Source organism: Andrographis paniculata, unplaced genomic scaffold, assembly GCF_009805555.1.
Source record: "Andrographis paniculata isolate CXL003 unplaced genomic scaffold, ASM980555v1 Contig52END, whole genome shotgun sequence".
NCBI classification, from domain to species: Eukaryota; Viridiplantae; Streptophyta; class Magnoliopsida; order Lamiales; family Acanthaceae; genus Andrographis; species Andrographis paniculata.
In genome coordinates this window covers 5659438-5687175 of record NW_026137587.1, presented here as the reverse complement: position 1 = coordinate 5687175, position 27738 = coordinate 5659438, and the positions used below count along the sequence as shown (strand labels likewise).

General features: G+C 35.9%; 4 protein-coding genes across 17 annotated transcripts; all 4 read left to right on the top strand.

Annotated features, from left to right (window-relative positions):
* Nucleotides 1-401: 401 nt before the first annotated feature.
* LOC127254896 (ABC transporter C family member 2-like) lies at nucleotides 402-15581 on the top strand. 10 transcript variants are annotated; one of them, XM_051280234.1, is made up of 29 exons: nucleotides 402-500; nucleotides 829-1031; nucleotides 1133-1538; nucleotides 1944-2122; nucleotides 2797-2836; nucleotides 3143-3299; nucleotides 3478-3592; nucleotides 3727-3807; nucleotides 3927-3951; nucleotides 4421-4477; nucleotides 4580-4645; nucleotides 5197-5271; nucleotides 6265-6372; nucleotides 7381-7515; nucleotides 7767-7873; nucleotides 7963-8056; nucleotides 8491-8658; nucleotides 9808-9948; nucleotides 10545-10748; nucleotides 10906-11004; nucleotides 11088-11240; nucleotides 11516-11880; nucleotides 12596-12776; nucleotides 12944-13267; nucleotides 13395-14151; nucleotides 14248-14369; nucleotides 14539-14784; nucleotides 14876-15245; nucleotides 15329-15581. In XM_051280234.1, the coding sequence occupies exons 3-29, from the start codon at nucleotides 1212-1214 to the stop codon at nucleotides 15424-15426; spliced, it is 4794 nt and encodes a 1597-aa protein (XP_051136191.1). In that variant the 5' UTR covers nucleotides 402-500; nucleotides 829-1031; nucleotides 1133-1211; the 3' UTR covers nucleotides 15427-15581. The 10 variants fall into 10 exon arrangements, 8 of the variants coding, with proteins under 8 accessions (XP_051136191.1, XP_051136196.1, XP_051136192.1 ...); XM_051280235.1 differs by lacking the exon at nucleotides 402-500 and adding an exon at nucleotides 536-666; XM_051280236.1 differs by lacking the exon at nucleotides 402-500 and having other exon boundaries at nucleotides 536-1031; nucleotides 10548-10748.
* LOC127254898 (DNA-damage-repair/toleration protein DRT111, chloroplastic) lies at nucleotides 15396-19083 on the top strand. Of its 2 annotated transcripts, XM_051280244.1 has the most exons (3): nucleotides 15396-15544; nucleotides 16675-17592; nucleotides 18480-19083. In XM_051280244.1, the coding sequence occupies exons 2-3, from the start codon at nucleotides 16735-16737 to the stop codon at nucleotides 18774-18776; spliced, it is 1155 nt and encodes a 384-aa protein (XP_051136201.1). In that variant the 5' UTR covers nucleotides 15396-15544; nucleotides 16675-16734; the 3' UTR covers nucleotides 18777-19083. The 2 variants fall into 2 exon arrangements, with proteins under 2 accessions (XP_051136201.1, XP_051136199.1); XM_051280242.1 differs by lacking the exon at nucleotides 15396-15544 and having other exon boundaries at nucleotides 16587-17592.
* A 1078-nt stretch (nucleotides 19084-20161) lies between these two features.
* Nucleotides 20162-23296, top strand: LOC127254579 (ferredoxin--NADP reductase, root-type isozyme, chloroplastic). The gene is made up of 5 exons (XM_051279759.1): nucleotides 20162-20377; nucleotides 20503-20559; nucleotides 21553-21885; nucleotides 21991-22210; nucleotides 22618-23296. The coding sequence occupies exons 1-5, from the start codon at nucleotides 20345-20347 to the stop codon at nucleotides 23115-23117; spliced, it is 1143 nt and encodes a 380-aa protein (XP_051135716.1). The 5' UTR covers nucleotides 20162-20344; the 3' UTR covers nucleotides 23118-23296.
* A 475-nt stretch (nucleotides 23297-23771) lies between these two features.
* Nucleotides 23772-27665, top strand: LOC127254580 (ADP-ribosylation factor GTPase-activating protein AGD12-like). 4 transcript variants are annotated; one of them, XM_051279763.1, is made up of 11 exons: nucleotides 23772-24039; nucleotides 24266-24325; nucleotides 24432-24497; nucleotides 24614-24697; nucleotides 25164-25245; nucleotides 25812-25887; nucleotides 26002-26165; nucleotides 26441-26585; nucleotides 26790-26906; nucleotides 27033-27128; nucleotides 27207-27665. In XM_051279763.1, the coding sequence occupies exons 4-11, from the start codon at nucleotides 24667-24669 to the stop codon at nucleotides 27486-27488; spliced, it is 993 nt and encodes a 330-aa protein (XP_051135720.1). In that variant the 5' UTR covers nucleotides 23772-24039; nucleotides 24266-24325; nucleotides 24432-24497; nucleotides 24614-24666; the 3' UTR covers nucleotides 27489-27665. The 4 variants fall into 4 exon arrangements, with proteins under 4 accessions (XP_051135720.1, XP_051135717.1, XP_051135718.1 ...); XM_051279760.1 differs by lacking the exon at nucleotides 24432-24497; XM_051279761.1 differs by having other exon boundaries at nucleotides 24432-24697.
* The last annotated feature ends 73 nt before the right edge of the window (nucleotides 27666-27738 follow it).

Genomic DNA, 27738 nt, shown 5'->3' with positions numbered 1-27738 from the left:
TTTTTTAATCATTCCATGTTGTGTTATTCATCTTATCAATTTTCTTTAACCTTATAGTACCTTACCCTCCCCAGTTCAAAACTTTATTCTCATTTTTTATACACATAAATTTTGATTTATTAAATTATTTGATGATTGATTTTGTTCCTACTGAAACAAGTATATATATATATATATATATACACATTCAATTATATAAAAATAAAAAAAAATTAAAATAAATGGTACTTTATGAAAAAAAATGGTAAAGGGTCAGACCCATTTTGGACCACATGTTTATAACGGTTGTGAGCCCAAATTATGGCCCGGCCCGAACATATTGATATGGGCTTGGCCCAAGAAAACCCACCAGACAATCCAAATATTACGAAAATATCTTCCTCGTAGTTTCAGAGCCTTCTGTTGACTTCTTCGGCTTGTTCATTTTCCCACACTAACCGCCGTACGGGGCGCCTGTGTCATCCTGCCCCTGACTGAGGAGTGCGCTTCTCCTTTTCAAGGTATACGAAGTTGTGGTCCAATTCTTTTTCTTTCGGTTCCTTCTTTACTTTTTCTTTCTGAATTCCTTTTTTCATTTGGTGTTGGGACTTGGGAATTTATTGCATCAAGAACATTCGATCGTGTTATCACTCTATTCGTGGGATTTCGGGCTTCTTTATTTGTTATGTAGGATTATCTAGGGCTTAATTTTGGTTGTTTGAGTCATTCTGCCTACAGCTTTGTTGGTTTTCGTATTTAGTCACTTGGACTTGAGTAAATGTGTTGCCCCTGCTTTTGATTTATTTCCTAACTTGTACCTGTTACGTTCGTCGTGTTGATCGGTTTTAGGTATTGACGTGCATCTTGAGATCGAAGTTCTTGAATTGTATATATTCTTTGAGATAATTGCTCTCAAAGATTCAAGAATCTTGACAAATGGTGGAGTTCTCCAGCTGCCGTAACTGAACTGAACTATCTTCAGATTCCTCAAGCTGTTTCTGTATCCCATTATGTGTGATCTTTTCGTGGTGGGGGGTGCTTATGAGCCTAAGGTTTACTTTTCTTCTATATTTAAATATGATTCAATGCTTTCGATTACCTTGAGTAAAATTCTCATTGGAAGATTTAGTCACATGCTCACATTCAACTGTAGTTCTAAATTGGGTTGTTGCCGAGCTCATGAGTTATTCGAGTTTGTACACTGAGGACTATTAGGAATTTGTGTCGTTGGAATGCCTCCCAAGCTATTTGAGTGGTATTGCAAGCCAGCAGGCAGGGGGGTTTTGGCTGTGGAAAATGCATTTGGTGGTTATACACTCTGTATTTTTGACTCATTGGTGATTGGTCTCTCGGAACTTGTACTATTGGGCCTGTGCTTAAACCGGATATGGCGATTAATGAAAGATTTGTCAGTTCAGAGATTCCGATTGAGGTCAAATTTCTACAGTTACATCTTAGGATTATTGGCTCTTTGTTGCACTGTAGAGATTTTCTTTAGATTGTTCGTGGGAATTTCCGCATTCAATGTGGATGGTCAACCCGGTGTTGCTCCAAATGAGGTAGGTTTATCATTTCTAGTATCAAATTTTTATGAAAAATGCTATGGTTTGTTATCATTCATCTTTTCTTTTATTTTTTCCCCTTTTGTTTTGAAACTTCTATAAGATATAGAGATTAAGGAAATTGGTAACTTGACTCTGGAATACAAATAAGTACTAGCGCCATGTTAATTATTCTGCCACCTTTTTTGTTTACTGGGAGAATGAAAATAATTGACGAGAAAAACTTATTTTCACAGTACTAGTAGATTAACATTGACTAAAAACGATTACAGTACTTGTTTCCAATTATATACATACAGGAAACCATTATTGGACCTGCACCTGTATCCTTTTTTTCTTTGAAAGTTAGTTCATTCATCTTCTTGTGGATAGTATATTAACTTTTATACTTTTATGTCATAGATGGTTTCTCTTGTCATTGAGGCTTTGGCATGGTGCTCGGTGCTTGTAATGCTTGCAGTTGAAACGAAGGTCTATATTTTTGAATCCCGGTGGTCTGTTAGATTTGGGGTTGTGTATTCACTGGTGGGGCAGGCTGTGATGCTGAATCTTGCTCTCTCTGTCAGAGATTGTTATGGAAGGTTATCTTTATTTTTTTTTAAATTGCTTGATGAGCTGAGATTAACGATTATTGTGTGGTTGCCTGCACACAAACTTTTGGTGCTTTCTAAATTCTATTGTTTGTGGCATATGAGCTGTGCAACTTAATTTTTTGACGATCCATGGGAATTGGAGAATTTCAAAATGCGAAACTAGGTTTGAATACTGAGTTCAACATTGTTTTGTTGTATGGAATTCCTTAACATATGGAAAAAGCAGAAAATGTAACTCATATTGCTGTGAAGTTATTGAGAATGGTAGCGTTTGTTACTTTCAATTAGGGAAGATGACCTACTTTTCTTTGGCTGGCTGGTTGCTATATTTGATTGGTTGTTGAATAGCCATTAGAGAGATCATTGCACCTATATCTCTAGATTTTAATTATTTATTATTTTTTTCTGATTAGACTTTTTAAATTATGGATTCTTCAGTATATTAATAAAGATGCTTCAAAGATGGCTTCCCCTGAATCCTGCCTGAAAACTGAAGTAGCATCTTCAATTCTCATGGGAATTTGGATAATGCTCTTTTTTTTTTGCCCCTTATATATATAAGTGAATTATAAAAAGTACGTGTTGATCCAGTAGAATTTTGCATTATGATATTTTATTTGCAATTTGTATACTAAATTTATATATACATCTTACATTTGCAGGCATGGTTTGTATCTATATATCAGTGAAGTTATTTTACAGGTTTGTTACACACCTACTTTTCATTATTCTTAATGAAAACTTATTGTGATGGAGTGGGTTATTTGTAGTTAATTGTGGTTTTATTGGAACCTCAATAAAGCTGAGTAGCTCCTAAACTTCTTATGTGGCTAGTGGTTGCAGCAGGCATAAAATTTTTTATTGCATCTATGCCAGATCCGAAACTGAATTGAAAGAGGATCAAATTTGAAGACAACAAACCTGAAGTTGTAATTGGTTCACACTTTTGATCCGCTTTTCTTTGCAGAATCTAATGAATATCATTTTATACTTGTTTTGATCTTGTAGGTTGTTTTTGGTGTTATGCTGCTTGTGCATATACCTGAATTGGATCCTTATCTGGGATATTCTCCCATGCAAGTGGAATTTGCTGATGGTAATGCCTATGAAGAACTTTCAGGCGGAGAGCAAGTATGTCCAGAGAGGCATGTCAACATGTTTTCTAGTATGCAATTGCGTCCTTCAAATATTGCCTCGATGACATACTTTACTATTATACGGATGGCATGCTGTCAATTATCCATTGTGTGTGGCTAATTGTTGCAATACGTATTGACTTCCCGAAATTTTCCTAGCTGTTGCTATAGGTCCTTCTACTAATGATTGATTTCTTCCTTCCTTAGAGCTCACATTTGCATGGGTGAGTTCAGTCATGCGGCTGGGGTCCAAAAGGCCTCTCAATGAGAAGGATATCTGGAAACTTGATATTTGGGATAGAACACAAGTGCTCAATGACTCGTACGTCAGCATTCATAGTCATTCTTTCTTCGTTCCCTAACTTTTTCATAATTTGGATGCCACCGAGTTTCATGCTCCTTTCCTCAAAAGAAGTTATCTCCAGGACAAGATATAATATTGGATAAGTTGTGTAGGTTTCAGAGCTGCTGGGAGGAGGAGATTCAAAAGCCTAAGCCATGCCTCTTAAGAGCTTTAAATCGTAGTCTTGGTGAAAGGTAACATCGGGAAATGTGATTTTTTCTTAGTTTTATATTACATGCTTGTTCAAACTTCAAGGTGGTTTTATTTCCGACTCTTGGAAGACATTGACAAACCTTCTTGTGCTATTTTGTAGGTTTTGGTGGGGAGGCATTTGGAAGGTATTAATCCATTATGGTTGGTTGTTTATGGTCCATTTCATTTATTATTTGTATTTACATATTGTAGCTTGCAGTAACACCTTTGTAGTTTAGTCCCAATTCTCCCTTTTCAACTGAGATAGATTGATGTATGAACATGAAGGATTTATATATGGGGTTGAATCACAATCATATATGTACTGTCATTTGATTCTATTAGCTATAATACATTGGTTTTTTACTTTTAAATATCTGGTCAAACCTCAAAGAGCACTAATTGCACTAAGAATGAGTAACTCCTCTATAATTTCCTTTGGGGATGCTCCATTTCAAGTTGAGGAATTATAGGATGGGAGTGCTTCTACTTCTGAATTTTGGTGGCAATTTTTCGTAACAGTTTGAAGCATGTCACCATGGTTTCTGTGGCTGTTGTGTCATTTATTTGTAATTCCTGTGCTACAACATGGTTGTGATTCGTCTTCAATTGTAGATAGGAAATGATGTCTCACAATTTATTGGCCCCATCATACTGGACAGACTTTTACAGGTTAGTTGTATTGCATAACATAGTTAAAATATTCATATTCTCATTATTGAAAATATATTATCCTTAAAGTGAATGTCTTCTCTAAAACTTTACTTGTCACAGTCCATGCAACGAGGGGATCCTGCTTGGATTGGACATTTATATGCGTTCTCAATTTTTGTAGGAGTGGTATGCAATAATTCTTCTCTTTTACTTTCATATATATGATGGTGCTATTGTTTGTATATTTTAGTACTTCAAAATCATGCCTTTTGGTAAGTTTTCTGTACTTCCAAGTTCAAATAAATCCATACCAAGAGTTGATCATCTTTTTTTGACTGCTATGCTGTCTGTGTTGATGACCATGGTAGAAATTAGTGACATAGCTGTTGTAAAACATAGAGAATGTAATAGGAGATGCCATTGAGGTTAAAATTTGGCAATTAACTTGCAGAAGCTAAATAAATGACACAGAACATTCAGGAAACCTAGTATCCATCTTAAAGCAGATACATCCCAATGTTGGAGTAGACATTTTTAGATTAGCATCAAGGTTCTCTTTGTTCTTTTCTTTTGAATTGCATTGAATAGTACTTAGCAAGCTATTGCAGCAAACTTCCTGGAATTGCATCTTTAGGATTAAGGTGATATTTCAGTTGTTTTTAGATTCCAAACTCATACAATTACTACATGCCAATTTGTGCTCCTAATGGCTCGTTTATTTCCTCTCCTCTCTTCAGGTTTTTGGTGTTGTATGTGAAGCTCAATATTTTCAAAATGTTATGCGTGTTGGCTATCGCCTAAGATCAACTCTTGTAAGCAGATATTCTGTATTGTGTAGTTATCTAATCTGATCTTTCTTGTACCTTTATAGTAATGTCCTGATTCGTTGTGGATCTAGAAAAAATTATAAGTGGCGGCACAAAGTTATCCGTAACATATTTTCATATGTTGGAAGTGATTACTCACATCATTATATATAACGCATCTAAGCAAGTTTAAAGAAAAGGGTATATATATGTAGTAGATTAGGGGGGGTATAAACTTGCGTTTCATTAGTTTTGTTTTATTCTTTGGGTTTTGATAACTTTTACGGGAAAATAGTTATTTTGATGCGATATTATAAATTAAAAATAAGTTGTAGTTGTAACGTTCTTAAGAGAAAATTGTAGATTAAATAGTAAAAGAACCAGGGTGTGTTGTTTTGTATTTTTTGGTTTAATACTTTTGAGATAAAAATATTTATTTGGCATGATGTTTTGAACAGAAAATGCTTGTTGAATGTGATATTTTTGGAGAAAAACTAAAAGAATGAATAGTAGAAAAGTGGGTTTGAAAACACAAAAGAACAAACCCTTTAAAAAAGTACGAATATATCTTTTTAACAATTATTATTTTATTTTATTTTTAAATCAAGTTGGGTCACTGGACCCACCTTCCTCTTAGGTGGACCCGCCACTTGTCTTGACCGATAGGACTCCTATGTCTATCAGAACCAGAGGTGTATGGTTGTTTCGTGCTTCACTAATATGTACTCTTGACATTCTGTTTAAGCAAATTCACAATTTCTAGTCTTTGTCAAATTTGAGGGGTTGTTTATAAGAGCTACAACTCAGTCAAAATATATTTTAGCATGTATCTTCAGGGGAGGAGTATCTTTTCTTTTATGTACCTTAGAACATTCACCAATTTAAGCGAAGTGTTGTTTTTTTGTTGGTAATGCACAAGTTCCAAAAATAAAGAGTAAGCTGCCTTTGCTATGAAAGGTTTTATGCTTCTTGAGACTATTTGGGTGTATGTTTTTGTAGGTTTCTGCAATTTTACGCAAATCTTTTAAACTCACTCCTGTGAGTCACAAAAAGTTTACAGCTGGTAAAATTATGAATTTAATGACGACAGATGCTGAAGCTCTTCAGGTATGATTATATAGATGATCGCAAGTGTTTCTTTACTTCACTGCTATTGAGTTTGCTGATCAACGCCCTAGTACCATCATGATACCTGTGCTTTCATCTCATTCTGTTTGCTTCCATGCTTTACTGTCGTAATGGTGGTGCAGATTAAGGGTGTGTTTATTTGAGGAATTTTGCCAAAATTTCACTATTCATCCAAAATTTTCCCTCCAAAAACATCACATCAAACATCTATTTTTCATTTTTTATATTATTCTAATAATCAATTTTACATTTAAAACATCACATCAACACCTATTTATATCATATCATACAACTATTCCAATTCAAAATTTTTACTATTCAAATCTCAACTCAAAATCCAAACCTTCAAACAAACACACCCTAAATCTCTTTTTAAAGATAGATGGGTAATTCAATCGAATTGAGAGAGTGACTGCCATATGCACCAATGTTTGTATTTTCTATATATTTTGAGTCTTACAAATAGTGTGTAGTATTTGCTGTTGGACAATTGCCTGTAAACTTCTGGAAGATTTTGACATTTGCTGGGGCAAGATCTATGCTGACGACCATTGATTAGATAAGATATAAATGAAGGCAGTTCCTACTATCCATACATAATGCTTTGATTTAAGATTCCAATTTTTCCATTTTGTTTAAGTTCTTAAATTCTCACTGCCTGTAGGATGATTCTGATATTTAACTGGTGGTGAAACTTATCTATGTATTCTGAAGGCGTTGACCATTTAGTTTTTTGGCAACCTGAAATGTATATTGCTACTTGTGTTGAAGTTTTGGATGATGATCCTTTGAATAATCTTCATTGCATGTTATGCTTTAATTTGTGTGGTAATTACAGTTGCCTTGTACAAGTACTTGATGAGATGCACTATTTTCAGTTCAGATCATATTATATGTACAAATATAGAGCAGCTAAAAACGAAGTTGTATAAGCAGTTGAATTATATTTTCTACGGTTTGTTGACACTCTTTCATCTCTCTATGCAGTTGGTATGCCAATCCTTGCACATTTTATGGTCAGCTCCTTTCAGGATAATAGGTGCTCTTGCTCTTCTTTACCTGCAACTCGGTGTTGCTTCCCTTCTTGGTGCACTGGTTCTTGTGCTTCTATTCCCTGTACAAGTATGGTTGCCCTCATACTAAAGTTTAATGTACTTATTTTGGTGTATTCAATATGATTTGTTTTTAGCTTTTAGAAGTATGTTATTATCTTTTCTTGGATTCCTCTAGCAGTTGGTAGACGTTCTACCTTGATGATTCTGATTTTTTGCCTTCGCATTACATGGGTTGTTTTTGAAATCTGTATGTAACATATATGATGGTAAATATAGTTTTAATAACTTTGATTTAATAGTTAACACCTTATCGAACAGACATTTATAATAAGCAAGATGCAAAAATTGACAAGAGAAGGAGTGCAATGCACAGACAAGAGAATTGGTCTTATGAATGAAATTTTGGCTTCTATGGATACTGTCAAGTAAGATCTATGTATTGAAGTCCATAATAAATGCACTTACATAATGTGTGTCTGATTTTAAGTAATTTTGTAAACCAATATTATTACAGGTGCTACACTTGGGAAGATAGCTTCCAGATAAAAGTTCAAAATGTCCGAAAGGAGGAGCTATCCTGGTACCAAGGAGCTCAAATGCTGGGAGCTGTAAGGCAGTCCACCGAAAAGATAACTTGATTCCGTATTATATATGATCACAATATTCATTTCATGTTCATATTGTTCTTGAGATCAAGTACTGACCTTTTCTTTTCTGTTCTGGTAAAAGGGATTGCATGAAGGAACACAATTAAAATTTATCTGATCCTTTGGTGATTGGGGATTATTCAAACAAAACTAATTGAATAAATCTATGAATTTTTTGACTGGAGGCAACCTATTTTGTTGCCATAGAATTATAAGCAATATATTGTTCTTCATTGTCCATGATATGTTTGTAACAATCTTTCTTGACCAAAGCATAATGATGGGCATATACAGTTACGCTTGCAATTTTTTCCTTTTTTTTCCTCTTCTCATTATAAGTTTCCTTTCCCATGTTGGGTAGACCATTGGATGATGTTACTTTGGTTTATTTGCAGCTGAGTACCTTCATACTTAACAGTGTTCCAGTTGTGGTGACTGTGCTATCATTTGGGTTGTTCACTTTGTTTGGAGGGAATCTGACACCAGCAAGGGCATTTACTTCTCTTTCACTGTTTGCAGTGCTGCGTCTCCCACTTTACTATATTGCCACTGCAATAACACAGGTATCTCTCTAGTTAATTTTATTCAGAAAATATGGCTAGCTGAGACGATATAGGTCATGAATTGATACGCCTATGCTTTTTGGAAGTTGCTGCTCAGTTCTCGTCAGCTTTCAATTGTGATTATTCAATGTCATCCTCAAAGATGTCAGTTTTATTTGCAAATTAGGCATGCAGGTTGTCTTCTTGACTGAATTTTTCATGACCAGTCTTTTCTTCTTGATTGAATTTGTCACGATCTGTCTTCTCTTATTGACTAAATTTGTCACTGTATTTCTCCACTTTCTAACTAAAATCACAATGAAGGGACTATATATCCACTAGTTGTTAGGACCAGAAACTTTGAAATTCTCGTTTTTGATACTGTGACTTCTTTAGCCTTTGTTCTTTTTACACTTTTTTTACTATTCAACTCTCATAATTTCCAATAAAAACACATAATTTATTCTAACATAAACATCACATCAAAATATTATTTAAATAGTAATAACTCAAATCCAACACACACACACACAAAAAGTTTGAAGAGAACACACCATTATGGGAAGAAATGATGAGTCTGTTTGGATGCCTTCTCATTAATGGTTTGCACCAGGCTTTCAACTTTTTCTTTTTTTCTCTAAATATTTACCAAGGTGGGACACTTTAAATCTTTTAATTTTATCTGACCTCAATAAAATCTATTCATATACATTCAAAATTTCCAGTTTTTTAAAAATAAAATTATTTTATGTTAATAATGTATAAATATATATAATTTAATTGTATTATATAAAATTTTATACATATTGAGTATATTTTATTTTGATATTGCTTTTAAAATACTTAATAAAGATATTTTAAATTAATTTTCATCATATATATTACATTATAAATTGTATATTAATTAAATATATCTCATCCAACCAACTTCCAACCACAAATACAACCATCAACCAAACACATCTGATATTTTCTTTGTTTTTATGGGTAGTAGAATGCATTATTATGCCTTTTATGATGAAAATAGTTTTGTACAATTTTTTTTATTAACTATACATATAGGTGGACCGATTGCATGTGTGTGTGTAGCTTCCTGTTCTTACTCTCATGCAGAAAAAGAATACAACGATTTTACATCTTTCCTATGGGTTTTGATTTTGTGATCACCAGGCTGTAAATGCAAATGTTTCACTGAAACGTGTGAAGGAACTTCTCTTAGCTGAAGAGCAAAATCTTTTCCCTAACCCACCCATTGAACCAGGGTTACCAGCTATTTTAATCAAGAATGGAGATTTTGCCTGGGATCCAAAGGTTTGTTATTATTTTCTGCTGATAAATTACAATTATTCTTCAATATGCTTGGTTGAGATCATTTTTAATGTTGTGACTATTGTTATCCAGTCCTCCTGAATGGTTACCACTTGCTGCTTTACGGTCTTTTGACCTTGAAAATATTATAAGATTCAAGTAAAATACTGAGTAAACCGGTGAAATTTTCTGAACCTCTACTGTTATTTTTGGTTACACATAAAATCAAGGAACTCTGGTCGTCTGGTAATATGTACATGTGCATTATTTAAGATTCAGTTTTCATCAGAGGCTTATGAATCTAGTCTTTTATGATAGCTCCATTGTATGTGCTCTCCTTTTTTCATACTTTGTATCATTTGATTGCACCTTCTTGGTAAACTATCAGCCACTAGCATTTATTGATCCCTGGATATAATGTTAGAAAGCAAATGCATTTGAATTTGATATTACACAGCTATCTTTTGCCTTTTCTCTTTCAATTTTTTTTTTTTTTTTTAAAGTCTAATGTAATTGTTTTACCTCAATTTTATTTTTGTAAAGTGTAGCCACTTCTCATATTTGTTGGAAGTGATTGATAAATCTTATCTTATTCATAGCAGGAAGAAAGGCCAACACTATCAAATATCAACGTGGATATACCAGTTGGTAGCCTAGTAGCAATTGTTGGTAGCACCGGGGAAGGAAAAACATCACTTTTATCTGCAATGCTGGGGGAGCTTCCTCCTATAACAGATGCAACAGTTGTCATAAGGGGGAAGGTTGCCTATGTACCCCAAGTTTCATGGATCTTTAATGCGACAGTGAGTCAAATAGTGTTGTCTGTGTTGCTATTGATGTATTATCAGAATTTCCCTTTCTTAAACTTGTTGTAGTAACTTGCTTATTGAATTGCTGGATGTAATAGTATTACTTTCTATGTTCTTGTAATTGTTGATATAATGAGACTTTTTTTTTTAGGTACGGGAGAACATATTGTTTGGTTCTCCATTTGAACCTGCTAAATATGAAAAAGCAATAAATGTGACTTCCCTGCAGCATGACCTTGCACTCTTACCTGTGAGAATACTATTACTATCATTTGGTAGTGAGCTGGTTATTCTAGACTTACAGCTGCATGTTACCTGAATAATTTCTTGTAGGGTGGTGATTTTACTGAAATTGGAGAACGTGGGATCAATATTAGTGGCGGCCAGAAGCAGAGAATTTCCATAGCTCGGGCTGTATATTCCAATTCTGATGTTTACATTTTTGATGATCCCTTGAGTGCTCTAGATGCTCATGTTGGGCGAGAGGCAAGTGCTTTAGTAATAAAATGTGAACTTTAAACGGTTTCAACATCTGAAAGTTGGTGAATTGAAACTAAGTATCAGTGGTGCTTGTATTTTATCCTTTTGTGTTTCTTTTCCTTTTTATTTATTTATTTTTTTTAAAATCTAATTTTGTTTCTTTGAATTTGAAAAGTATATCTTTGTTTCAGAAGGTTATCTGAGTTTTACTATGTTCAAATTTTAGTGTAATAACAAAATATGTGACAAGTACTGTAATAATGTTCTTTTGGATGTCATAGGTTTTTGAGAAATGCATCAAAGAAGAGCTAAGAGGAAGAACGAGAATTCTAGTCACAAACCAGCTGCACTTTCTACCACAAGTAGATAAAATTCTCGTGGTGCATAATGGTATGATTAAGGAAGAAGGAAATTTTGAAGAGCTCTCAAAGAATGGCACCTTATTCCAAAGATTGATGGAAAGTATTGGAAACACGGAAAGGAAGGATGAAAATGAAGATGTTGAAAAATCTGAAAATATAACAGTTGGCCTCAGCAATGGGTTGTTTGAGGATATTGAACAAACCAAAGTTAATGATAAAAAATCTGTTCTCATCAAGCAGGAAGAAAGAGAAACTGGTGTTGTCAACTGGCATGTCTTGATGAGGTACTGATCTCACATTTCTTTTTTCTATGATGTTGATGGAGTTTCCTTTGGTATTTGATACGGAATAAGTTTTCTGCTACATTTTTCTTATTATCGATACTTAATCTGTGGCTTTGAGATTGCAAGGACAACCTTAGCTCCATTCGTTTATGTATGTATTGAATCTTTCTGATTCCTTAAGCCCAAAATATGCCGTTCTGCATTTATAATTAATCTGTACCAAGAAGCAGAGCTGCTTAAAATATTGGCGACCTTACCTAGCACCCAATATTTTTGTCAGACCCCACCCGAACCCCTCACCTAATTAATGATGCATTCTATGTCTTATTGTTGAAAACACTTGAGCAGAAAATGTATGAATCTTCATTATCCGAAAATGGGTTACTTCACATTGGTCTGGCACCGACATATTTTTGGCACTGGTCCATGTTTTTGCCACTGCCTATAATAAGTTTGTATAATCTACCTTGCATCATTATGAATTCCTACCACAAGATCAATTAATTCGCTTCATGTATGTATGTCTCCTGGATAATTAAGGTGTTTTGGTTTAAATGCATGTTCTTAGAAATATTAATTGATGTTCTCTATTATGAATGATGTGACTGTAAAGACCCTTTTTATCAGCATGTGGTACATGTGGAGCATGCATAATTTGTAATACTAAATAGAAACAACAGTTTTATTGCTAATCATTTTTTGGGAGCTATTGCAGATACAAAAATGCTTTGGGAGGTGCATGGGTTGTTATTATTCTGTTTACATGTTATGTCCTGACAGAAGTTCTGCGAGTTTCATGTTCGATTTGGATAAGTTACTGGACAGATCAAAGCAGCTCAGATCAACATGGACCAATATTCTACAATTTGGTCTATTTTATCCTTTCACTTGGACAAGTAAGATTGGTTAATTTGTCTCAACTGTACCCAAAACAGGCAAACAGCTATTAGCTTCCCCTTGCTAATGGTCCCCTTTATCTCATCCCCTTACCTTTCCAGTTGACTTGTTATCGCAAGAGGCTATACGTAGCAACATTAATACATACAATCTTTTTTAATTTCAGGTTTTGGTGACATTAGCAAGTTCATTTTGGTTGATAGTCTCAAGCATTTATGCTGCAAGAAGATTGCACAATGCTATGCTCAATTCTATCCTTAGAGCTCCAATGATCTTCTTTCACACAAATCCACTTGGACGTATTATCAACAGATTGGCTAAAGATCTTGGTGATATTGACCGAATTCTTGCTCCTTATGCAAACATGTTTCTGAATCAAATTTCACAACTTATTTCGACTTTTGTCCTGATTGGAATTGTGAGCACAATTTCATTATGGGCTATTACTCCCCTTCTAGTAATCTTTTATTGTGCCTATCTCTATTACCAGGTATGCATAATTCGATATTCTCCTTGCCTTCTCCTTTTTAATCTATTGAGTGGGAACACTTCATAATTACAGTTGAAGCTCATTTTTTATATGGTTGAATCTTGACATAGCATTCTGACACACGCAGAGCACTGCTCGTGAAACAAAACGCTTGGATTCCATTACCAGATCTCCTGTTTATGCACAGTTTGGTGAAGTGCTAAATGGCCTTTCGACTATTCGTGCCTATAAAGCATATGATCACATGGCCCAGATCAATGGACAATCCATGGATAACAATGTTAGATTCACTCTTCTCACCATAAGTGGAAATCGTTGGCTTGCTATTCGATTGGAGGCATTGGGAGGCCTGATGATTTGGTTTACTGCAGCTTTTGCGGTGTTGCAGAATGGAAATTCAGAAGATCAAAAGGCATTTGTCTCTATGATGGGTTTACTTCTCAGTTACACGTTAAATATTACGAGCCTCTTGACTGGTGTGCTAAGACTTGGTAGTCAGGCTGAAAATAGTTTTAATGCTGTTGAGCGGGTGGGCACATATATAGACTTGCCTTCTGAAGGTCCAGACATTATTGAGAACAATCGTCCACCTCCTGGTTGGCCTTCAAAAGGATCTATTCAGTTTGATGATGTTCTTTTAAGATACAGACCGGAACTTCCTCCTGTTCTGCATGGAATATCCTTCACCATTCCTCCAACTAACAAGGTTGGGATTGTTGGAAGGACGGGGGCAGGGAAATCAAGCATGCTTTCTGCCTTATTCCGACTTGTTGAGCTGGAAAGGGGGAAAATATTGATTGATGATCGTGACATTTCAAAGTATGGACTAATGGACCTTCGAAGGGTTCTTGGTATCATACCCCAAACACCTGTTCTTTTCTCAGGTTCGCATTTTTATTTTAGTCCGGCGAATAATATTATATATTTCTCAGCACATATCTGATTTATTTTCATATGATAATAACTTTATCTTTGATCAGGAACTGTTAGGTTTAATCTCGATCCATTGAATGAACACAATGATGCTGATCTATGGGAGGCTCTAGACCGAGCACATTTGAAGGATGTCGTCAGAAGGGATTCTTTGGGTTTGGACTCAGAGGTAAACTCTATATCTAAGCCTTTGACTATGTTTACCTTTTCTCGATGCTGGAAACTGAAATTTCTTTTCATCTGCTTGTTTACAATGTTAACATTCTGATGTATTTCTAATGCAAAAACAGGGGCTTTGGGGATAAGTTCTGATCGTTTGCTGTCTTTCTGTATCGTAGGTATCAGAATCCGGTGAGAATTTTAGTGTTGGTCAGCGACAGTTACTAAGTCTTTCGCGAGTATTACTACGCAGATCAAAAATTCTCATTCTAGACGAAGCAACAGCTGCAGTTGATGTTAGGACAGATGCTCTGATTCAAAGAACTATTCACGAAGAATTCAAATCGTGCACAATGTTAATTGTCTCCCATCGTTTGGACACTATTATGGACTGCGACTCCATCCTTCTTCTCGATGCTGGTCTTGTACGGAACTGATAATTGATTCTCTTCAAATTCTATTTCATCTTATTTTCTGAAATCCACTTTTCAAGTGATGTCAATTTCCATTTCTCAGGTTGTGGAATACGATTCCCCCAAAACATTACTGCAAAATGAAGAAGGTGCATTTTCAAGGATGGTGCAGAGCACAGGAGCAGCGAATGCTACTCATCTTCGAAGCCTTGTACACAGGCGGAGCAAAAACCACAGATTAGCAACGGACCACCACGCAGCTGCCCGGCGTGCAGTCACTAATAGTCTCGACCATCTTTTAAGGTCAGAAATATCAGATAAAGATGGCAATATCCTCTCAAGAACAAGGGATGCTGTAGTGACTCTCCTGGAAGTCCTGGAGGGAAAGCACGACAGGGAGATCGAGGAAAACCTCAGAATGTACGGTGTTTCTTCAGACGGGTGGTGGGCTACGCTGTACCAAGTGATCGAAGGTCAGTCTTATTATTGATCTCCATCTTTAGCAATGCATATCAGTTGAGTTGTTTCATTTGTGTTTTTCTTTTACTTTTCCCAGGTTTAGCTGCCATGAATGCACATGCTCAAAATGCCTTTCATCAGTCCTCTAGTTTTGGGGGTGAAATTGAGTGGAGCCAGGATGTAGGATATAATTGATTATTTTCGTAGGATTTCAGAAAATAGAAAGTGATTGATGGAAACCACAGGAAGCAGTTTAATCAAGCGACAGGGATGATGTATCCATACGATACAGATACGTACATTCATTCATACGGTACGCATACATAAGCTAAAGCTAATCTAATTATTCAGACTGTGGGATCAAAATTTGTGCATGAATTTAGCTGCTCTTCTTTTTGGGTTATTTTGTTTGCGCAGCTTTTAGGGAACTTCGAAAGAATACATTTGGGTATTTGAATTATTTTGATGATAGTAAAACATTTAAGTGTTTACCTGTAAAATTATTTTACTATTTTAACTTTTTGTTTCTCCCTCAAAATCATCAAATCAAACATTCAAATTTTATTTATTTTATTACTCTAAAATTTAATTTTATATTCAAAACTATCGCATTAAATAACTATTTTAATTTAAAATTTTATTTAAAATCAAAACTTTACAATAATTGTTTAATGTGACATGACGAAGAAAGTAGTTTTATTAATGTGTAGTAATTTAATATAAAAAATAGGAAAATTGCATAAAATTTACATATAATTTTACAAAATTGCATTATATTCTTGATATATATATATTTTTTTTCATGATTTCCATACTTTTAAACTCATGCCCAAACTACAAATAACAAACACCGAATGATTTAAATAAAAGATGATGCAATTTTGTGATGTTTTGTATGATTTTGTCTAATTTTTTTTTATATATACACAATAATTGTTTTTATTGTAAGCTAAAGTGCATTTTTTGCTCAAAAATGACTACCTCCGTCCTGTCTTCTATTAGTGCCAATATTATGAGACAAAATAAATGAGACTGATAGAGCAGATGTTGATCGAAATAATATTTTATAAATAAAAATAAATTATTGCTCTATTTCAAATAAGGTGCAATATTTACTTTTGATACGGATTTTTAGGTGGATAGTAATTCAAAAATTAGGTGATGTGACTGGAGAAATATATATTTTATTTTTTTATTTGAATGATGTGATGAGATAAAGTATGGAGTAGAGATTAAGTATAATTAATTATTTTTTATTTTAAAAATATTATCTGTATTAAGAAATTGTATATATATAAATAAAAAATAACAAACTCAAAATACAAAATTACAAATATGTGTGTAGTAAATTTGAGGGAGGACTGGTTTGGTTCGTAATCATATGATCATATGGGCCTGGTAAGCGCTGCTGATTTACATTATACACACATCTTTGTACTGCAGTTAGTCCGTACGCACAACCTCGTCTCTGCGCTGTGCTTCGCCTTTGGATCGTCCGACAATATGCTCGGCGGGCTCTACGGCGACCTTCCGCCGCCGTCCTCCTCCGCGGATGAGAATTCCACCACCACATCCACCTCCAATGTCTGGTCGAGCAGCGCCAAGATGGCTCCGCCCACCCTTCGCAAGCCTTTTCCCCCTCCCCAAACCATCCTCCGCCCCCAACATGCCAAGCCCAGGCCCGCAACGGCGCAACCGACCACCGTCACTAAAACTACCGTCACAAGTCATTCAATCGCAGACGAGAACAGAAACCCTAACCCAACTCCCGCGTCGTTTCAGCCTGCCCTAGTCGGAGTCACCAGCTCCGTCGTTGAAGAATACGATCCCTCGCGGCCGAACGATTACGAGGAATACCGTCGGGAGAAGAAGCGCAAACAAGCTGAAGCAGATTTGAGAAGAGAATTGGAGGAGAGGGAGAGGAGGGAGAAGGAAAGGGAAGAGAGGGAGCGCGAGAGGGAGAGAGATCGAGATCGGGAGAAAGAATTGAGCATATCTGGAGAAGAAGCCTGGCGGAGGAGGGCGGCTATGAGCGGCGGCGGCGGCGTGCCGAGATCCCCTTCTCCGCCCCCATCCGTGAACGTCGGAGACGAAGGATTCAGCATCGGGAAATCGGAGAGCGGAGGGTTGGGATTAGGAGCAGAAGGAAAAATGACTGCTGCACAGAGGATGATGGCGAAGATGGGGTGGAAGGAAGGCCAGGGTTTGGGGAAGCAGGAGCAAGGGATTACGACTCCATTGATGGCAAAGAAGACGGATAAGAGAGGTGGTGTGATTGTGAATGCCAGTGAGTCCAACAAGAAGGTTAAGAGTGTCAATTTTAATGGACCTCCCACCAGAGTTGTGCTACTCAGAAACATGGTATGGATTGTTATGTGCTTGAAGACACTCAAATTATATGATTCTTGCTCAATTGGTTGTCATATCCATGTGGTTTCATCTCAAGTTTCATATTTTGCTATAATTTGTTACTGATCTGTGAGTTTTCTGCTATTTGCTTCTGTTTTAGGAACTGTATGCAAAATTGCCTGTTGAGAATATAAGTTTATAGTATGGAGCTTAATTTGAATGAATAAGATGCTGTGAATGTAATTATTTCTTCTTCATCAGTTTTGAAATGAAGATTCCTTGTAATGATAGACTAGGGGTATGAATTTGAACTCAAACTTCAGTTTGAAGAAAGCATCAATGCTTCGAGTCATTCTTTCTAAATGTGGGGTGTCTTCTTTGGTGTTGCTGACTCTTGGATAGTTTGTTATGGCTCCAATTATATTTTTGAAGTGCTGGATTAACATGTTCTATAAGGATTAGTTGATTGATTTAAAAGGTTTTGGAAGAAATGGATAATGTGAGGCCAAAATCAAACCTAAAAGAAATGGATCCTAAAGGCTTTTGTAGGGCTTTTGCATCCTTTTTAGATTAAAAAATAACTATCGTAAATGGAATTTTTTTTCCTTTCTACTATTTTAATTCAATAGGTGTCTGTTAAGTCTTATGTCCTATTTATTCTCATTGGTTCGTATTGCCCTGCACTGCACATCATCAACATTTAGTTGATAAATGTATAGCCTCATCTTCTATATGGTCTCAACGAACATGCATTGCTTCGAGACCTTCTTGTGTTAAATACACTGTCTATCTTAGCTGTCTGGCTCTCAGTTGTTGTGAATGGTAACAGTTTTGTGTAATTGAGATCAAGAGTGTGCTAAATTTGTGATTTACATACATACAATCGATTGTCTGTGAAGGTTGGACCAGGTGAGGTTGATGATGACTTAGAAGGCGAGGTAGCAGAGGAGTGCACCAAATTTGGCACTGTGACTCGGGTGCTGATATTTGAGATTACGGAACAAAACTTCCCTCACGATGAAGCTGTCAGAATATTTATCCAATTTGAGAGAGCAGAGCAAGCAACGAAAGCCCTGATAGAGCTGGAAGGTCGCTTTTTTGGGGGAAGGGTAGTTCGAGCTGGTTTTTACGACGAGGAGAGGTTTAATAACAACGAATTGGCCCCTCTGCCGGGAGAAATCCCTGGCTTCTTTTGAGCAGTTTGGGGCATCATTCATAGGTATGATGGTTTCGGACTTTCTTAAAATGGGGCTTGTCTGGGTTGATCTGAGTTTCTTTGTTTTTGTTAACGTTAACGTTAACGTGTGCCTTATCGTATCTTGTTCACATTGTCATTGTCTTGTCTTGTAATGATATGAAGTAATCACACTTATACCTTGCCCAGCCAGTTCTGTTTTTCCTTTTTATCGGAAAATTGATCGACGCATATGTTGAAAACATTTGCTGGTTTATATGTTGTATTTTTATTATATGATCGTAATATTATGTGTTGTCTATGCTCAATTACTATAGCCTTAGCTCATGATTCAAATATTATGTGTTGTCTATGCTCAATTACTATAGCCTTAGCTCATGATTCAAGTTAAGTTTAATTATAGTTTTCGTGCATCTGGATGGATTTGGGACAGAAAATGCTAATGTGAGATCAATTTTGTGATATACAGGCTTTAGGTGTGCTTGGGTTGTGTTTTAGTATAAATTTGTTTTTATTATTTTTAAATGAAATAATAGTTAATGTAATATTTTGTATAGAAAATGAGTTTTTTTTTCCTTTTTTCTTTTTTTTTTTTTTCCTTTTTTCTTTTTTAATATTCTACAGGGTGTTTATATAAATGTGTACAGATGGCATATTTTAGTAGCAACATAGGGAGTATAATATTTTTTAGAAAAATAAAAAATTGAAGAAGCAATATTTTGGGTGTTTTTGTTTTATTTATTTATTTATTTATGAATACAACATCAAACAAATATATATATTTATATATGATTAATTGTAAAAAGAAAAAATGTTTGTATATTGTTTATTGAAAAGAAATATAAAAGTAAAGTATTTTCAATGTCTCATTTTGAAAATATTTATGAAAAAAATTGGAATAATATTAACCAAAAATGAAAATTAAAGGTTTGTTTTGGTTGTGATTTGAGTTTACGTTATTCACTCCTTAGCAATAAAATACTTTTTTTATATAGAATATTATTTAAACATATTATTTTATTCCAATTTGATTTCAAATTACGACTAAACAAAATTTTAATTTGCAATGTTCAATGCATCATTTGTCAGCAAAAATAATTATATCTGCCATCAAATTTACATTTATTATATCACATCTGTTGTCAAATACCTAGCAAAATCATAACTCAATAAATGGGAAAAAATAATAATAAAAAACAAGTGGCCAATTCATTTCACAAAAATTAACGAATGATACTACAATTGATCGAAGAAACAAAATTGGGCATTGACAAAAAAAAATAAAAAAATAAAATTGTGCATTGAGAAGAGAAACCCAATTACGTCGAGTCGTGTCCACTGTCTACTCGGCGGCTGTATTGTATTGTATGGAGTTGGTGAGTGTACTGTCTGACCTTTTGTCCTTTGCCACTGCCCAAGGGCTCCTCTCACAAGCCACACCAGCGGCCATTGTTGCTGCTCTATTTGCTAATATAATATTCCTACTACTATTAATAATGGATCATCAATAGCGATCGGAAGAACCCTGCTCCGGTCACTCCCTCCTTCCCAACCTTGTTTGATCCGATCATGGCCGCCGCCGTCGCCGCTCCAATCACTCAGGTCAGTTTTACTCTCAGACTCTTCGATTTTTCGATGTTTATTCGCACCATTTTTTCCCTTTCTCTTGAGTATGGAAATCATTTTGACAAGTTTTCGGCTAATCTCGGGTTTTGTGATTGTCGCAGGTTCCAGCTGCTGTCTCTTTCAGCTCCGATGGCCGTCGTCCTAAATCAGTTTTTAAGGTATTTTTCGCTACTCTTTTGTTTATTCGATGAATCGATCTCACTCCATGCTCCCTTGCTTGGTAGTTTGATCTGTCTAGTGTGACTCTTACACAATTACGTTATTCATGCCTCGTTTAACTCTATTGGCTTTGATTCTATTCCAAAACCTTTCATGAGTCATGACCAATGAAGACTTCAAACTTTTAACCCTTGGAAGCGTGTTAAGAACTAATTTAAGATATACATGATGGTTTGAATACCCAATCTAATTTTTTTGTGAAATAGCACTTATGTTTTGCTTGTCAGTGATTGCGATCTAAGAGAATGCGACTTCCACTGCTAGCTCTTGTACTTAGGGTGTGTTTGTTTGGGGGTTTGGATTTTGAGTTGAGATTTGAATAGTAATAATTTTGAATTTGAATAGTGGTACGATGTGATATAGGTGTTGACGTGATGTTTTGAATGTAAAATTGATTTTTAGTATAATATAAAATATGAAAACTAGGTGTTTGATTTGATGTTTTTGGGGGAAAAAAATTGGATGAATAGTGTAAATCCAATTCAATCCCCCAAACAAACACACCCTTAGTGTTTTCTTCCTCCTTCAAGGAATGTTAATGGTGATGCTTTATTATGATTTTGTGGGGGTTTATTGCCTTATTATTTGCTGTTATGTGTTATGATAATCACTATGAAGTGTTACTTTAATGTAATGGATGATGCGGATCTAAGTTCACACAGACCTTTTTCGGAGCTTTGGAGATTTGGAAAATTCTGTGCATAGTAAATTGTTGATTATATGATGTGATGAATTACAAGAGGAAATAGAAATTTGAGGCAATGGTTAAAAAAAAAATAAACAAAACAAATTAAGTTGATGCATAGTGTCAAAACTTTCAAAAATATGCATGTAAATTGATAGTAATAAAGATTTCATTTTCTATAAACTACTAAACTAGCTGATAATGATTTCATATTTCTTGTTGGTTATTCACTGTCACTGTCTTCCAGGGCCACAATGTGTCGTTTGATGACAAATCATGGACTTCTCGCTTATCTTTCAACTTCAAAATGGGAAAGACACACTCAGTGAGTCGACCTGTATTTTGCATGTCTGTGCAACAAGCTAGCAAAGCTAAGGTTGGAATTTCACCTTTAAGTTTAGAAGATGCAAAGGAACCACCACTACATGTGTACAAAAATAAGGCACCGTATACCGGAACTATAGTGTCAGTTGAAAGGGTTGTGGGTCCAAATGCTCCGGGAGAGACATGTCACATTGTGATTGATCATGGAGGCAATGTTCCCTACTGGGAAGGACAGAGTTATGGAATCATTCCCCCTGTATGTTTTCTAAATCTATGCTTATTTCCTCTCCAAATCGTTCTTGCATCTATCCCCCCTTTACTTATGTGGTGTCTGATTCGTAATTTGTTTGCTTTTATCAAGGGTGAAAATCCTAAAAAGCCCGGCAACCCCCATAATGTTAGGCTGTATTCAATAGCATCTACTAGGTATGGTGACTTCTTTGATGGCAAGACAGCAAGTTTCTGCGTTAGGCGCGCTGTATATTATGATCCTGAGACTGGAAAAGAAGACCCATCCAAGAAAGGGGTGTGCAGCAATTTTTTATGCGATTCGAAGCCAGGGGACAAGGTTCAGATCACAGGTACGATTTCAATTGGTGTAATTAACATGACACTCCAAATTTAGTAGTGACCTGTGAATGAGCAAGCATTTGATGTTTTACTGCTGTTAACACTTGTGCCATGAAAGAGGTTTTCTTATGTATATCATTTTTATTTGTTGCCGAACTAAGAACAATGAATGCCTTTAGATCACATAGGGTACATTTGGTCTGTGTTTGTGTTTGCATAGTGGTTTTGTGAGGCGGAATAATGTATTTTTCTCTAGGAGTATGAGTATACTATTACATAGTGACGAAAAGTCTCTAAAAAAAGATAATTTCTTGTCTTGTTATACTCATCCCATCATGTATTTTGATCCCATCAATGTGTTGTTATACTTTTCAGAACTCCCGATTTCTTTTCTTGTGACTTAAAGCATAATTTCCAGGTCCTTCTGGCAAGATAATGCTTCTACCCGAAGACGATCCAAATGCCACCCACATTATGATTGCGACAGGCACCGGCATAGCTCCTTACAGAGGCTATCTCCGGCGCATGTTCATGGAGGATGTACCCACATACCGATTCACCGGCCTAGCCTGGCTCTTCCTAGGCGTAGCTAACAGCGACAGTCTTCTCTACGATGATGAATTCTCCAAGTATCTCCAGGATTACCCCGACAATTTCAGGTATGACATCGCTCTTAGCAGAGAACAAAAGAACCAAAGAGGCGGCAAAATGTACGTGCAGGACAAAATCGAAGAGTACAGTGATGAAGTGTTCAAACTTCTGGATGGAGGAGCACACATTTACTTCTGTGGGCTCAAGGGCATGATGCCCGGGATACAAGAAACGTTGAAGAAGGTTGCCGAGCAGAGAGGGGAGAACTGGGACGAGAAGCTCTCGCAGCTTAAAAAGAACAAGCAGTGGCACGTCGAAGTCTATTGATCGTCGGAATTGTCGCTGTCGGGATTCATTTCCTTATTGGTATGGAATGTTTCAATTTGTTGTTAACAGCATGTTCTTGGGTAGAGCAGTGATGATCAAATACTTGTTATGTGTTTTGTTTCTACTGTTTTTGGATGATCCATTTGCATGCAGTAGGAATTAATTCATCATTTTCACAAGGTCGTGGTTGTTTGTGTATTTCTCTTAGTTTAATTAGTATTTCTCTTTGGAGTTTTGTAGTATGTTAAAAAATAATATTATTTTTTTTTTATGTGAAGACGAAAATGTTAAAAAAAATATTTTGGATTGGGATATCAAATAATGAGCTTATTTTTCTTTTCAAAGCCGTATCAGTTTGTTGTCTTTATGATTTTCAAAGCATGCTGTGTGAAGTTTCCTGAAGTTCTTGGCAAAGGAATTTAACACATTAAATTTTAAAAAATATATATACATATATATTTCAAAATCAGTATGATAAATATCGAAAATTAATAAAGTATAAAAGAAACAAAAATTTTAATTTTTAAAACTAAATATAGATTATTTAATTCACTCTCTCTTATAATTAGTGCTAAAAATAAATAAAAGTTTTGTTATTATGATCCAAAGATATACTGCTATTTCTTTTTAATAATTTACTTAGTTAAAAAAATTGTCATGCAGTGGATTTAAACACGTGCGCTCCAAAATTGATGTTGTGTAATTTAAAGCAATGTAAATTGCAAGGAATGAGTGTGGCGGTTGAATTTCAAGATCAAATATACGGTTCCATTTTTTCTCCATTTTAGCATCATCATCGTCATCCCAATTTACCAAAGAGACAACACAACAATGCTCTCCTCCTCCTCCTCCTCCTCCTCCTTCATCTCCGCTCACGATTCCTATTGAGCCAGCAGAATATCAGAAGGCTAATGCAAAGAAGGTGAAGCTTCCTTCGGATCATCTTTCAATCATTTCTCCCTTTCCGTTTTTACGAATGATATGCTATTGATTCGTGTTGCATCCGACCTGATTCAGACGGCAGCTATTTGCAATTGATGAGTCTTTTGTGGCGGTTTGCCGATATCAATGGCTGCTGCAAGCCTTTTTGTAATGCAACGCATTCGCATTTTTCAACGTCTTTAATTCCTTCATTTCGTGGTTTTCAGTTATCGCTGGAATTGCCCGTTTCTGGAAATGGGTTTGATGCCAGAATTTTGAATCTCCAGGTTCCTTGCTATTAGCATTCTTTTCTGTCGTGTAATTTTTGGTTCCGATCCCATCGCCGGATTTCATGTTGGATGATGATGAATGATTCTTATGTTCAAATTTCAGGCATACACGAATTTTGATTTTCTGCTTGCTGAATATAATTTGATCAGATAGCTCCTGTTTGATTAAGTAATTGACAAATGTAGCATAATTCATTCGAGAAGGAACATGGTTCCGTTTAATACATACATACACATACCCTGACAAGGATTGCCTCTTATTATATAACCTTATGTATGGTATAGTGACAAAGTGCAAACTCCATTCCTTTGGGGACAACATCTGAGGAAACAGAACAATGAGCCACGCACTCGGAAAGCCATCTTCAGGTCTGCCTTTACTGTTCTCATGTTTGGAAAGATAATTCGGCATAAGTTTTATTGGTTTCACTGGAATTCTCAACTTAATGTGTGTGGGCATCTCATTACTATTGTCTCGTTTTTCTTAGTCGTAGAAGTTTCAAGTCATTGTGTTTGTCTATATCGGACATGTAGAAGACAGAAGTTACTTGATCAATGAAGAATAGCTAGATTTTACTCAATGTTGGGAATCTTTGTTTCAAAGCAATATGCTTTCCATTAGACATGTTTCTGTTTGAGAAAATGCTAGTAGTATGCTTTTCCAATCGGGTGCACTTCATGTCTGCATCGGAATGATGGGATCAGCATTTAGCACCACATTATATTATCCCAATATGCAGAAATTCGCTATCCCTCTGGCTCATCTTTCCCTCATCACTATGTTAATTTTAAGCCAATCGCTTAGAATACCAATACTGATCTGAAACCTGTACAGGTAAAAGGAAATTGAGAGATCTTCTGCTTCAAAGCGATAATCGAATATGTGCAGATTGTGGCGCTCCAGACCCAAAATGGGCGTAAGCATTAAAACATGTTTCTTCTCTCCTCTCTTTTGGATAAATTACAAAATGCAATGCTAAACATATCGTGTGTACAAATATTAGTATGAGGAAACAAGTAAAACCGTTCTGAGTTCTAACATTGCAGAAACCTTTACAGTTGCTTGAAGCCTTGAATGTAGGCTTGTGGGCAAGCATGCTGCCTGTGAAAACTGGTTGAGGGTAAAACAGCAATTCTTATTGGTTTCACTCAATATGGAATAAATTTTCAGAAGAAGATAGTACAGAGAGATGCTGCTGATAACAACTTACAGAACGATCTTTAATTGATGATTAAACTACTCATTCCGTATTATTAGCGCTATTACAAGTTTGTTGGAAATTGATCACATTTTCAATAAGCTATTCAGGGTATAGGAGGACTGGGGAGAGTGAATGTCAGGCATCTATGGCTCTAATTTAGAATAAAAACTAGATTGCCAAAGTTCTACGGAACATATCTTTTCTATTAGCATTTTTCCAGATATGGTTACTGCTTTTGCTTTCCTTCATGCTAATTTTAAGAAACTTATTTCCCTTCTCAGCTCAGCAACTATTGGAGTATTTATTTGCTTAAAGTGCTGTGGCGTCCACAGAAACCTTGGCCTGCATATTTCAAAGGTGATTGCTTCAGGAATTCTCTTCGCCATCTGCAGTCCTCCAATGCAGTTCTGGTTTTCAATTTTCAAAGTCATCCGTTCTTGTTTTATTGTCTCAAGATGCCCTGCCCTTCAGGTTTTGTCTGTTACATTAGATGAGTGGACTGATGAAGAGATTGACGGAGTTATTGAGGTTGGCGGAAATGATGCTGCAAATAAAATCTACGAGGCTCATTTTCCTGAAGGTGTGACAAAGCCGAGCAGAAATGCTTCTCATGAAGAGCGTTCGAAATATATCAGGTGAGCTCCAATGTCAGCTCCTATTACTTTTGTGATATGGGATGCTGTACTTGTCGACTTTCACTTTCATAACTCACCTTCACAGAGTTTGTGCATTTACTGGCCCCAATTTGCATTGATCAACATGACAACATGTTAGGTTTTTTAAGTTATCTTCCTTTTTTTATTTTTCAGTAGCCGTAATTCACTCTTTCAACTTGCCTGCATGTTCTGCCCATTGCTTATATCTCCAATTCACAAGTGATCTTTGTTATCCCATGATTGATTCATTGTAGGTCTAAGTACGAGCTTCAAGAGTTTTTGAAACCTGGGATGCGCGTTCAGACTGGTTCTTCCAGAAAAGAAGGCAAAGTTGTACGCAAATCTGTATGCGAGAAGACTTTGGAAAGCATAGCCCAGAGTACAGGCTTGAATATCGCAGTATGTCTTCCATACTTGTCTGCTATAACTTCTTTTGACATGGAGATGTTGCAAGTTGCTATCATGCATAGTTATATACAGCTGATAAATTCTTCTACAACCGTCATAATTATGATATTGATCTATCTATGTCCGCTTAGTTCTGTCGACTGATTAAAATTCTTGTAGAACCTAAGAAGTAAATGATTCGGAATATGGTTGTAGGACCATCTGGATGAATATCTTGGAGTGTTGAAAATTAAAGTACTTAAAGGCTCAAACTTGGCTGTCCGGGACATGCTATCAAGTGATCCATACATTGTCCTCTCTCTTGGGGAGCAGGTCACTCTCTTTTCTTGATCAAGTCACAGATATGAACACCTTCTTCTCTAGCTCTAGCTAAGTAGTAATGAAATTTCTATATATATGTACTTTAAACTGTAATACTTCTTCTGGTGCGATATGTAGAAAGTTCAAACGACTGTGGTGCCGAGCAATCTGAACCCGGTGTGGAATCAAGAACTGAATATGGTAGTTCCAAAAGATTATGGTCCAATAAAGCTGGTAAAGCCTTCCCTTTGTTCTTTGATTCCTTGCTGGTGTGGGGTGGGTGTGTCTCTGTTTAATTGTGTGAGTGTGCAGCAAGTATACGACCACGACACGTTCTCGGCGGACGATATAATGGGGGAGGCAGAGATAGACGTGCAGCCGATGATCACATCAGCTTTGGCATTTGGGGATGCATCCATGTACGGGGACAGGCAGATTGGGAAGTGGCTGCAGTCGTATGACAATGCCCTGATAGAAGACAGCCCAGTGAACATTGTGGATGGCAAGGTGAGGCAGGAGCTCTGGCTCAGGCTCCAGAATGTCGAATCTGGTGAGGTAGAGCTTGAACTCGAGTGGGTTCCTCTCACTCTATAATATACATAATTATATATATAATACACACACAAAGACAGCAGCACAAGTCAGTCTGTAGTAGTAGTAGGAGAAATCTTATTGTTTGTTGTTGGTTGATTGAGTATATATATATTAGTAGTATTGTTTTTGGTTTTAGGATGATATGGGATGGGTACAATACAATACAATACAACCAAACTGCTACTGTTTTTTTTTTTTTTTTTTTTTTCTGGACACATTCATCATATATTTGGATAAATTAATTTGAAAT